Raw genomic sequence first — 13296 nt, 5'->3', positions numbered from 1 at the left:
AGGAGATGCCCCGGCTAAGGTGGCCCTACCCCGGCCAGCAGGACGTATTGGAGAAGGTGTGGCGGAAGTCACGTGCTGTTATTCGCAAAGGAGCACTGGGACGGGTACCCCAAATGTCAACGTTGCCATAGCAACCGCGCTCCTGAAGTTTTTGCTGCTGCCCTCGGTCTCTGAAAAGTGAGATAAGATTTTTTTCCACCGGTGTCTTTTTCGTAGCACCTTTTGTTCGCGAGAAAAGCTGACTTAGGAGTGTGGTGTTTAAGCTTGAAAGTTGTGTTTGAGGTCTGTGAGTGTGAGTGTCCGCCACCAACAGAGACACTCAAGCAATCACGGCGCGGGTCTTCGTCATCGTCTTCAACGTGCCACGGAAAAACACAGGAGCGCGTCTGCTTCACTAAAACTGCTTCAGAAGTTTCGTAGGCATTGTTTTGACGCGCGTCAACAGCACACACTTCCGGCGACTCGTAACAATGCAAGTTCAAAGTTCGCGCCCATCTGTTCCGGCGAGCTTGTTGGAGGCGCAAAGGGAGATGGCACACCAACATGGCTGCACTTCCGTCTTCAAAAACGTGACGTCAGGGCCTCTCCTGTTTTGTTTCTTTCCTCCATGCTCGGAACAGACGCTGAATCGACGCAGCTTCCACGTGCGACGGTTTCGCGTTTACTCAGACGTGGAAAGGAAAAACCGCAAAATAAACAAACTTTAACGCTCAGGGATGTGTTCTGTTTTATTTAACTGTTTCTAATAAGCTGTTTATGTTTTCTCTTCCCCAGCCTAAACTAACGTGGATTTAAAATGGGACTCTTTTCAGAAGCGTTCTCACTTGTGAGCGCTTTGTCTCCGTAGCTTTTCCTTCATTGCCACAGAAAGTTGTCCGCGAGTTATAGTACACGTCACATTTTTTCTGACGTAGCCCGTAACACGGCGTGAGGTGGACGCGGCTCATCCGACTTCTTAAACCTACCGTAGGGAACATCATTTGACGAAAAACAAGCGCTTTTCGGCTTTCCAGTCACGGTGTGCTGTGTTTTCATTCACCTCTCGTAGGACCGGTTTCGTCAGGGTGCACTGGCCTGATCTTTTCTCATTGCCTCTATTTCGGCGGACAGGGGCTTCACCTTGGTCCGCAAACAAGTTCCACCTTCCTTCCGGAAAGTTAAGTCTAGGCCGTTCGGGCGGGGTCAGCCGCTTCGCAGACTTCGGTCTTAGCGGTCATACCATGCGGGTCAGCATCAACGACCGCTGCGGCACTCTTGAAAGCGAACACCAACACGCCGAAGCCGACTGTTTCACCCGTGCCACCTATTTTAAGCGACCTGCAAAGACAAAACCGGATATACTACTAGCAAGGTTTTGTGCAAACGTTGAGTGGCAGTTCTGTGTGGTCACAGTGTGTACAAAGAACGCGTTGGAGTAACTGCGGCTAGTCGTCTCTTGTTGAGCAATCGGTAAAAACGAAAACCTATGTTTAAAGTTCCCGCAATTAGTAGCGGTGGCGCCACTAGTGCCACTGTAGCCGTGAAAATGGCGACGCCAACAGCGAAACTTCCCCGAAGGCTGCCTTTGCTTTTGATCGATGGAGTTCTTTTTCCAGGAGCTTCGATACGAATACCAGTGTCATCGCACAAGAAGTGAGTGATTTGCGAATTCCAGTCGCTAGCATCGTACAACTTAGTTGCATTCTTCTGTCTGCATTTGCATGCTGTGTCCGTCACGACGCTGCGCGCGATCGACCCCAATTGTGTCAGCGCACTACTGAATAACTACATGTTCACACTGTGATAGCGGAAACACAGATGGTAGTCTTGTTTCTTTGACAGTGTTCCTTCTCTGTATTAAGGGAACAAGTCGAAACGCATGTTACATTGCGAAGTGGGCGACAGCATAAAACAGTTCAGTGGTTCACAGCAGACGGTTTGTGTATTATGTCCGGCTGTGAGTATTTATAAAGCAGATTTCGGTGCAATGTGTACAGCACCGAGGCGCACGATAGTATTTTCGTCATGTAGTTGATGTATTCTTTCTATGAAAGCTGGTGCCCGAGTTCCTGTTCCATTTTACCGCATTCGAGCGCGCAGCGCATTGAGGAAGCTAAAGCGGCAATACGCTTGGATGTGTTTACAAACCCGGGCGCAGGCATGCTTTCGTTACTTTTGTGGTTTCTTTGAATATGTGCAGCAGCGCAGCCAGATATATATTTTGTTTGCTTACATACATTCACACACACGCACACACATATGCATACATACCAAGGAGGACTAAAAAAAATGCTGGAGTGGCAGTCCCCGCAGTTTCTTACCAGCACAGGTGAAGCCACAGTTTGCCTTTACGTCTATTCTGAAAGAGGGCCGTGACAGCTGAAATCTGCTAGCAGCTCACATCCTTTTGGTCAGTTATTGCAAATGCTAGGCTAATTTGAAATTAAAAGCTCGAACCTCTCGCTTAAAATATTACCTTTGGCTGTGTATTGTGATGTGCCATAAAATTTGAAAATAACTTAAGGCTTTCTTCTGAAACCAGTGACAGAAAGGAAGACGTCCAACGATATCTGCACGGCTAAATTATCCACCTAAAAACAGCACGGAGTGGGAAGAAAGTGCTTCGTATATTCCCCGCTATTTCCTAACGTTATTGCTTGCCTCTGGTAAGATGGCGGCGGTCCGGCTTCACTTTTGAGACGGCAGCTCCACTCCAGCATTTTTTTTTTTTTTTTTTTTAATCCTCCTTGATACATACACGCGACTTGATTGTGGGTGAAATGACTTCGGTTGCCGAAAGGTTATCAATGAAAAGTTTATTTATATGGTGTGCCGTGACACGACACCCTTCTTTCACCTGCCTTTCTACTCGAACTCTTCAATGAGTGTCGTCATAAATCCTTCCTTTACTAACAGGTTATTATTATTTTTTTAACCAATGGAAAATTGTATAAAAACGGACTCCTATCCTGTACATTTTGTTATTTTTTTCTTGAAAAAGGTCGGCCGAAACGTCGACTCATAATAAAGGAAGCTTTAGCTTAGAGGGAACGGATAATTCACAGCGAAAACTGCACCGATTTTAATGAGGCTTGTGGCATAAAAAGAAGGTAAAATCTAGTGACTCAATCTAGGAATAACATTTTTTATTTAGGTCGTCGGTTATTTTTAATAATTTTTTTTATATTGTGGTATATAAAAAAGGCTCAACTATTAAGTTTACAACTTTGTAACTAAAAAATAAAATTTACATCACAGCAATAAAGAATGATATCACCATTCTTTAAGCTGCACCTAATAATGCATCTAAAGCAGACAAAATTTATATAATGTACATTGCTCTGAAATATAGCACTAATTTAATGTAAGCGGTACACTCATATGTCAAATTAATTTATCAGCTTTAGGTGCTCTAACAGATGCAGTTTACAGAACTGCAATATCTGTTATTGATGTGGAGTTACGAATTGGGGTAAACTTTGTGCTTCACTTTGTTTTAAACGTACCAATTTTTGGAATTTTTGTTAAAAATTACAGGCTCTAGATCAAAATTTTTAGTCCTGCAGTCGCTGGAATGCAACTTTGTCTCAAATGCAATAAATTTCATTCAAAGTGGTCCAGTGGTTTTCTCATAAAAGCATTTCTGCATTTTACATGTATTTCAGTAGGTGGCATCGGAGTTGGCCCTGAGCTATTGTACCGTACCCAAGCTAAAGCTTCCTCTTAAGAAGCGCATTAACATATAGTATGTAAGTAAGTAGATGCACGAAAAAAGCAACTTGACTTTCTGCCTTTGTCAGAGTGCTATATAATGTGTGTATATATATATATATATATATATATATATATATATATATATATATAGTTGGAGTCAGCACCTGTCATGTCTTTCTGTGTCCTCGTCGTTAGTAGCGCTGGATTTTCTTAAGAAAAAATTACACGCACGCACACACACATGCACGCACGCACACACACACAAAATGACAGCAAGCACAGCACAGGGGAAATTATCTTCAGTTCTTAATTGAATTAAAGAAATGATAAATAAATGGAAACGCAAGTGGATGAAAAAACAATTGGCTACAGGTGTTATGTGAACCCACGTCTTCGCATTACGCATGCGATGCTTTTTTTTTTTTTTTTGCGAGAGCAAACTTGTGGATAGCTTTTATTTCATCATTCATCATTAGTACAGAAGGAGGTCCCGGAGTTACAAGAACTGTCAGGGGGACCTCCTATTAGTAATTTAACAATGCAATAATTAATACATTATGGCAACATAACAGCAACAGACATAAGAATACACAAAGTTAGTGAAGCAAATAATCAAATACAAGAAAGGTGCTTACAATAATTGAAGTTCAAAATATAGGCAAATTAAATACATACAGCGTATGAATAGATAAATAAATTGACACGTTATGGAAACATAGGAATGACACATTGAGTTACATTGACACATTGACACAATTGAGTTACCACGGCACCATTGTCCCATTCACTTTCTGGAGTATTTATGTTTATCTACTAGAACTAACCCTGCGCCACCACTCGCGGTGGATGTGGCATATCCTTTCTGCCGCAGGCATCACGTCTACGTGAACTTTTTGGGTAAAGGCAACAGGTCAATAAACCCACACTTGCTACCTGAAGGCATCAAAGCTGCCGGATTTGAGACCCTCACTATGTAGCAAACGAAAGGAAAGGCATAGGGAAAATTATCTGCAGTTATTATTAAAGGAATGATAAATTAGTGGAAATTAACCTAACCACTTAAACTATCGGGATGGTTTACTGGTTAACTTAAGAAGGCTTGGAGAAGCACCACCGAGATGACTGAAGTGCGGCAGCCGACTGCTTGCGACTAAATAAATAGTCCCACTGACGCGATTTGGCCCACTTCGAAGCGCGGGCTGCCATGTTCTCTGTCGGCGGGGTCACCAACCGTACGTCAGTCTAGAGTGCGCGCCCATTGGTGGAGGCTCGTGTGCATCCGCCTTTGAGGGGCATATGCCACTGCCTTCTATAATTGTGCCCGACTATAGTAAAAAATTCAGCTGTATAAGCTGGGCACTAAAGCACTTCAGCTGTATATAAGTTGGGCCCTAATTAAAGCACTTCAGCTGGCCAGTTATTTTTGCATAGGTTTTCAATTTTGTTCCTAGTAATCCTTAGAACATGTTTCAAGGAGTTAATCTGTACTCATTCTACCATGGGAAGTCTGGCACTTGGCATGTGAGAGAAATACACTGTTAGAAATTCTCACATTTAGATTCGTGTTCATCTCGTAATTTTTAGGAAATTCCACTAAATTGCTGCTTCAGTGTTGGTGTGAGTTGTGAATATGTGGGGAAAAAGTATTTTTCGTTTTTAGTCAAATGGCAATTGTTAGAACTGTGCCTACAAATTAATATTTGTATCTACTTTGGTGGTAGGAATGTGTTGAAGATTTCTAGCAATATGAGCGTTCTAGTTTATATTAGCGCACTTTACAATTTTGCTTAATTCAATTTCTAAAAATAAAATCATTCACGTTCAGTTTACAAAAGTTCGTTGTGTGGATTTTCTGCATTTCACTTTCTTCTTCCAATATTTCATATAAAGGACAGTCAAGCATTTATCGTTTTTTGCAAGTTGGGCTGTGACTTTGTCACTATGTGCTGCAAGTGATTAGTCCATGCAGCGACATTTTTTCTCTGTAGCTATTTGGCAGCATGCATTGCTATCTACTATAAGGAGTTGTACTTATGGGCTCTCAGCCTTGAAAAGTCTATTGTCATACTTGCTTTTCAGCATGAACATGGTGAAGCATCATCTTCTGGGACACAGCACTTTCAGCAGTGCCATCATAGGAGTGGTTCCACGAGAAGAGAATGATTCGCATGAGGTAAATGTCTCAAGTCACCTGCACTGATTGCTATCATCAAAAGTACACTGCAAGAAGACATACTTGGCTTTGGTTGCCGAAACCCTTAATGGTGTCACTGATTTCATAGCTGAAACCTCTTTTGGTATTTTGTATGTGTTTTATCTAAAGCTATTAATTTTCATATAATGCTACTATAGTAAGCACATGTAAATATAAAAATGATTCTACTGTTGATGTTTATTTCTGATGTGCGTTTTTTTTTTTTTTTTTAATGCCTCTGTTGCAGTGCATCATGACCTGGTTTCCTTATTGCATGAGTATTTAAAGCCCGAAAGTCTTTCTTTGTATTAGTTTCTTAGTGGGCTTCCTGGAGCAGAAGGAATTTGTTGCCTTGTGGCCGAAGTACCCTAAAAGATTTATCATCTTTGCTTTGGTTTTCTTGTTGCTCATTTAAGTCAGTATGGGTTATTGAGGCATTCATTCCCTTTGCTAAGTCGGAATGTAAAAGAAGCATTTGAAAAAAAAAAAAAAATGAAATGAAGTCGTGCACTATAGCATTTTCTATATTGCAAGACTTGATTTAAGGACAACTAAGCATCACCCACATAATCTGCTACCCTGGATTTAGGCTATGTGTTTACTTTTTGCAATTGTCTCGAAACCATTGCTCAGCAACTGCACCGCACAATTTTATTCCACATCTTCCTTGTTGCCTTTTTGCTCATGCTGGGAAAGGGTGGGCCAAATGTGGCTTTGTGTTCTTTGAGGAAACAGTTGTGTGTCATCAACGACAGCCTGGTTTCTGACGTAGAGGTCTCGCTGCTCTCTCTTTCTTTGTCACATAGGTAACTAGGTGTAGTCCATTCTATTGTCTTCTGAGACGTCGACCTTGGAGGCTTAAAGGGTTTCTTTAATTCAAAACGCAAGTGAAAAATGTGTTAATGATAGGGAAACATCGCCAGTGATGAGAGTTCTTTTGCTTAGAGTGCGTGGTGTCGTTTTACCGAAATTTTAAACAACTTTGAATTAAACTGTGAGGTTTCCTGGTGGGAAGATTGCTGGGTTGATAGGTATGCTAATTCAGGCACATGATGTTTTGTTTTAAAGGATGTTTTCTATCCTGGAGAGGCCTATGAGCAGTCAAATTATTTGAGCTGCTTTTTTGGACATTATCAGCAAATGTTGGGCACTATCAATTGCTTTGCCTTTTTCTAAACATCTGCATTGTAATTTTCTCTCTAGGTAATTGTTAGTACTCTATTGCTTTGTTAAATATTGAGTTGCCAGATGTTTTGCCATAATTATGAATTACAGGTTATTTTTTATCAATTTTGTTCATTGCAGTATGCATCATGGTCATTCTGTATGGACGAAACTTGAGGCACCCAATAGTTGCTTATCAAGCTTTGGTGTTCTATATTTAATGTATTTTGCAGAAGCTAGTGTAAATTTAAAATACAAATTGAGAAGACATTTTTTTTTTCTTCGGAAAGGGGGGGGGGGGGGAGGGAAGGGTACTTAATGAAAATGTAGTGTCACAGACTAGTGATTAGCTGGCTAAACTTCTTAAAATATTTTACAAAATAAAGAAATGTATAAATAGCTTTGAGAAACAGTGGCAATTAAACAGATCAGGAGCATAAATTTTCACAAATATTTATATATTTAAGGATTCAATGTTTTGCAAGTATACACGAAAAATAGAAAAAAAAAGGTATGTTTTTAGCCTTTAAATAAATAATTTTCTGGAAAGTTGTTGACTTAATTTATAAAATGTACCTTTTCTGATAAGCTAGAAATTGTTTAGTATGCAAAAATTCCATGGCCTACAATTTCTTGAAAAGTGCCGAAGAAAAGAAAAAAAAATGCTTTTTACGCAAGTTCACTGAGGGGTGTGTACTACTGAGGCATAAATACTAACCGTGTTTTATCATCCACTCCCATAGTAAAAACAAGGTTAGAGTAAATGACACACTCTCTGCAAATCTCATATACATCTATCTGCCCTGGTTTTTAATCTATTTTCACCAATGCACAGTGAAAAGTATCTTTCCTGTGAAAGTTTGCAAGAAGTATTTTGATTCAGGTTTTTCTTGTTGTATGCAACTGGCTTTTAAAAAGGCAAATAAGTCTTAAAGGGGCCTTGCAAGATGTTTTGCTTTTGGTAAATCATCATCAGCCTATATTTATGTCCACTGCAGGACGAAGGCCTCTCCCTGCGATCTCCAATTACCCCTTTCTTGCGCTAGCGTATTCCAACTTGCGCCTGCGAATTTCCTAACCTCATCATCCCACCTGACTTTCTGCCGTCCTCGACTGCGCTTCCCTTCTCTTGGTATCCATTCTGTAACCCTAATGGTCCACCGATTATCCATCCTACGCATTACATGGCCTGCCCAGCTCCATTTCTTCCGCTTAATGTCAACTAGAATATCGTCTACCCCCGTAGGTTCTCTGATCCACACCGCTCTCTTCCTGTCTCTTAACGTTACTCCTAAGATTTTTCGTTCCATTGCTCTTTGTGCGGTCCTTAACTTGTTCTCGAGCTTCTTTGTTAACCTCCAAGTTTCTGCCCCGTATGTTAGCACCGGTAGAATGCAATGATTGTACACTTTTCTTTTCAACGACAGTGGTAAGCTCCCAGTCAGGATTTGGCAATGCCTGCCGTATGCACTCCAACCCAATTTTATTCTTCTGTAAATTTCTTTCTCATGATCAGGGTCCCCTGTGAGTAATTGACCTAGATAAACATATTCCTTTACAGACTCTAGAGGCTGACTGGCGATCCTGAATTCTTGTTCCCTTGCCAGGCTATTGAACATTATCTTTGTCTTCTGCATATTCATCTTCAACCCAATTCTTGCACTTTCTCGATGAAGGTCCTCAATCATTTGTTGTAATTCCTCTCCATTGTTGCTCAATAGGACAATGTCATCTGCAAACCGAAGGTTGCTGAGATATTCGCCATTGATCCTCACTCCTAATCCTTCCCAGTCTAAGAGCTTGAATACTTCTTCCAAGCATGCAGTGAATAGCATTGGGGAGATTGTGTCTCCTTGCCTGACCCCTTTCTTGATAGGTATCTTTCTACTTTTCTTGTGGAGAACCAAGGTAGCTGTGGAATCCTTGTAGATATTTGCCAAGATATTCACGTATGCCTCCTCCACTCCTTGATTACGCAATGCCTCTATGACTGCTGATATCTCTACTGAATCGAATGCCTTTTCATAATCTATGAAAGCCATATAGAGAGGTTGATTGTACTCCGCAGATTTCTCGATTACCTGATTGATGGCATGGATATGGTCCATCGTAGAATATCCCTTCCTGAAGCCAGCCTGTTCTCTTGGTTGACTGAAGTCAAGTGTTGTCCTGATTCTATTGGAAATTATCTTGGTGAATATTTTATACAATACTGAAAGCAAGCTAATGGGTCTGTAATTCTTCAATTCTTTAACGTCTCCCTTCTTATGGATAAGTATAATGTTGGCGTTCTTCCAGCTCTCTGGTACACTTGAAGTTGTGAGGCATTGCGTATAAAGGGCCGCAAGCTTTTCAAGCATGATATCTCCTCCATCTTTGATTAAATCTACTGTTATTCCATCTTCTCCAGGCGCTTTTCCCCTGGTCATGTCTTTCAAGGCCCTTCTAACTTCATCGCTAGTTATAGAAGGAGCTTCTGTATCCGGTTCATCACTATTTCGAATGGAAGTAGCTTGGCTGTTTTGGCTACTGTACAGGTCAATATAGAATTCTTCTGCTGCTTTTACTATGTCATCAAAATTGCTGATGATATTACCATGCTTATCTTTCAGTGCATACATCTTGCCTTGTCCTATGCCTAGTTTTCTTCTTACTGATTTCATGCTGCGTCCATATTTTACGGCTTCCTCAATTTTTCCCACGTTATAATTTCGAATATCCCTTACTTTCTTCTTGTTGATCAGTTTTGACAGTTCAGCGAATTCTATCTCATCTCTTGAGTTGGACACTTTCATGTTTTGTCGTTTCTTTATTAGGTCCTTTGTTTCTTGGGAGAGCTTCCCTACAGGTTGCTTTGGTGCCTTACCTCCCACTTCAATTGCTGCTTCTGAGATCAGCCTAGTTACGGTTTCATTCATTAGCTCTATGTTATCTTCATCTTCCTGTTCTAAAGCTGCATATTTGTTTGCGAGCACCAGCCTGAATTGGTCTGCTTTTACCCTTACTGCCTCTAGGTTGGCCTGTTTCCTCTTGACTAATTTCACTCTCTCTCTCTTCAAATTGAGAGAAATCCTAGACCTCACTAACCTATGGTCACTGCACTTAACCTTACCTAACACTTCTACATCTTGCACTATGCTTGGATCGGCAGAGAGTATGAAATCTATTTCATTCCTGTTTAAATGATAGACAATTCTTTCATGAAAATCTAACCCTGACATTTTCCCTGTAACTGAGGAATGAAGAGGAAACAGAATGGGAGAAAGCACTGAGGGGGCAGCAAAAGAGAAGAGGGACTATTTCGAATAAATATAATACTTATAATAGCGAATATTATAGCAATTAGACATTTTGCTTCACATGCAGGGGACAGGCTGGTTCATTATGGAACTCTCATCTCGTCACATAGGTGCAAGGAGTGCACCGCTGTCAGAGAGAAAAGTATGAGAAAAAGTGTTGCACAGCACCTGTAGCAGCACAATATTGCAGCCTTACCCAAGGCATGCCTCTCTCTCATTCCGATGCGTGTTAACCTTGAGGAGGGCATTCGCATAAAAAAGTACACGCACGCGTGCGTGTACACACACACACCCACACGTACGGATGGACAGAGGGGCAGACAGACACAGAAAGAGAGAGAGAGAGATCATCGACCATGCTGTGTGGAAGAAAAGCATTCCGAAATATTACAAATTACTTGTCTAAGAAATGCATAATAAGCACCCCCCCCCCCCCCCCCCCCATTTCTTTTTCCCGTGTCTCTGTCTTTCATTATGTAAATAAACTTGAGGATCGCTTGCTGTTGGGCTATTGGTACGCATTAAAAATGAAGACAGCGCAAGAAATGGCACAAGAGGGCATGACAGACAGAACACTGATTTGCACATGGCAAAATATGCCAAGGATGGAGGTATGTGGTCAGGGAAGCTAAGAAACAGCCACAACAGGTGGGAGGGGAGGTAGGTGAATGGCTGAAACATCGATGCAGTGGCGCCACCTTGGAAAAGTAAACAGAAATATAGGAATGTGTGAGGGGATCAGGCAAATGCTGAAGTGTGACAGGGATTGATGGAAAATAGTTTTCAGTAGGGGAGTAGGTGGAAGGGGGGGGGGGGTAGACAACAACATGTGTAAAGCCGCTAGAATGAAGGTGGCAAAAAATTATGGACTTGGGAATGTCTAATCACTGCCTGATCCTTCAACACCAGACAGCCGTGTCCTGTGCGGTTCACCTACCCTGTCATGACACGTGCTGCGTGCTCTGAAGAGCCCATCCTAAAAAAAAAGCATCTCTGCAGTCTTCAGAACAGCCGCGATTCAAAAGGCAGAACACTTTCAAATCTCTCGGATCTGCTAGCTCTTACTTTACTGTGAACTACGGAGGAGAGCATGACGAAGATGCCCAATGCTATAATTTTGACAAATGCTACTACCACAGAAAGTAGCGCTCCTTCAGACTAACTGCCTCACCGATTGCCGAGTGTGACCAAATAAGAATATGTGTCGCGTGATGAGGATCACAAAGTCATGAATCTAAAGTTCTCTCCAAGCATCTCATCTAGCAAGGCGCAGCATGTTACCGAAAGGGAGTAAAACTTGCATATAATACTATCAACTTTCTGGCGCAAAGCTTTGTTAGTGTATTTTAAATGTAGGACCTATCATGGCCACAAATCAAGAAACACGATTAAGTAATAGGCGACTGGCAAAATAGTGCACGCCCTCTTCCGTACGTAGTGGTTGCCGAACCATTCACCAGAAGATTGGGTTGGAAAACAAAGCTTATCTTTGCTGTTACCTGGGCTGCAAGTCCAACAGGCCTCTTTTTAATCTTTGCTTTGCTTTCCAGTTGCTTTATTCCCCTCCTTAATTGTTTTTCGGCTTCAAGCAATGATTGAAGGAAACGCCAATACTTTTGCATTCATGAAAAAACGGGTAGACGGTGGTCTTTTATAGACCCTTTGAAAAAACTTTGCTGTCTTGCCCAGCTGTTTGGCGGTTGCAAACCAAGAACTCTCCTCTACAGAGTGCATTCCTCCCTCTGAGTGTGAAAGAAATGCCAGCACGAAGGCTTTCCTATAATTCCTCTGAGAACTTCTTGCCCTCATGGTTCTCGACCCCACATCTAGCTGCCAAGAGGAAATGTTTCTATTCAAGAGCAGTTGTTACCACTGATACCTGGAAGAGTGGAGCGGTTTGGAGTGGTAATGGCAAAGCTGGTCAGTGGTAACAATACATTGTTCTACTCTATGTGGACGAGAATATGGTGGTTAGAAAATAATCTCTCGCACATGCTCAGAATATATCTGCACATGGTGTGCCATGATGGGCTTTGTTGTTCACTATGGGTTTGTAAACGGTGCTGCTATAAATGCTTGGAAAAATGAACTGCGCTAAAAACGGGACTAAACAAGACACAGGACAGTCTTGTTTTCGTTTAGTCCCATTTTTAGCGCTGTTCATTTTTCTAGTCATGTACCAACTAGTTCATCAACACGCGTTATATGAATGCATCAAGTTGTAAACGAAATGTAATGGCTTTATTTTGCTTTTTTCTTCTTCTGTTTTTTTTATAAACAGATTAACCCCCTCCACCTTTTTTTTTATAAAACAGATTAACCCCCTCCACCGGTAGTGGTAGTTGGCCAGCAGAGACCCCCCCCCCTTGAAATAAATTTCTGACTACACCACTGGTGAGCACTAGGACACAGCTTTCAAGCACAGCTCAAAAGACGAAAGAGCAAGGCCATGATGGTGTGGCAGGGGCAGCTTTTTATTATTCATAACTTTGTTTATGAAAACACTTTTTCTTGGAAAGGGAGGGGGGCCTGGTGAGGAGACGCACTTTAGTACTAATCACATTTGACACCTTTTGTAAAGGGCCCTTTCGATAGACCCTGTTGGGCATTCTACACCTTTGTCCGTAAAGTTCTGACACTGAATCCTTAAAAACAAGGCATTTAAATCATTTGTTCAGCTCCCCTTTGAAGTAGTCTCCCTTGCAGTCTATTCACAGCTTTCAATGCTTCTTGAGGTTTTGGAAGCAGTTAGAGCAAGCTTCTTATGGCAGGGCTTCAGGGGCAGCTCTGAAGAGCCCCGGGGGGCAAGGGGGTGTGGCTGACCTCTGCAAATCTTCTGCTGCCCCTCCATTTTCCCCCTCCTACCACCATGGAGTGCTTAGTGATGAAATGCCTTCCTGCACCCTCAATGAAAATAGAGAATCATGCTCTGCCCCCCCAGCAGAA

General features: G+C 41.8%; 1 protein-coding gene across 3 annotated transcripts in view; it reads left to right on the top strand.

Moving 5' to 3' along the window:
• The first annotated feature begins 969 nt into the window (after positions 1-969).
• Positions 970-13296, top strand: part of LOC119432294 (lon protease homolog 2, peroxisomal-like) — a 69838-nt gene continuing 57511 nt past the window's right edge. The window contains exons 1-2 of one of the 3 annotated variants that reach the window (XM_049670857.1): positions 970-1632; positions 5773-5866. In XM_049670857.1, coding sequence (XP_049526814.1) covers positions 1466-1632; positions 5773-5866 — 261 coding nt within the window. In that variant the 5' untranslated portion in view covers positions 970-1465. The remainder of the gene's footprint in view (positions 1633-5772; positions 5867-13296) is intronic. The other 2 variants (XM_049670864.1, XM_037699493.2) reach the window with 2 other exon arrangements.

Source organism: Dermacentor silvarum, chromosome 1, assembly GCF_013339745.2.
Source record: "Dermacentor silvarum isolate Dsil-2018 chromosome 1, BIME_Dsil_1.4, whole genome shotgun sequence".
In the NCBI taxonomy this organism is placed as follows: domain Eukaryota; kingdom Metazoa; phylum Arthropoda; class Arachnida; order Ixodida; family Ixodidae; genus Dermacentor; species Dermacentor silvarum.
Note: the sequence above shows the minus strand (reverse complement) of the source record. Positions and strands in the feature narration are given on the sequence as shown.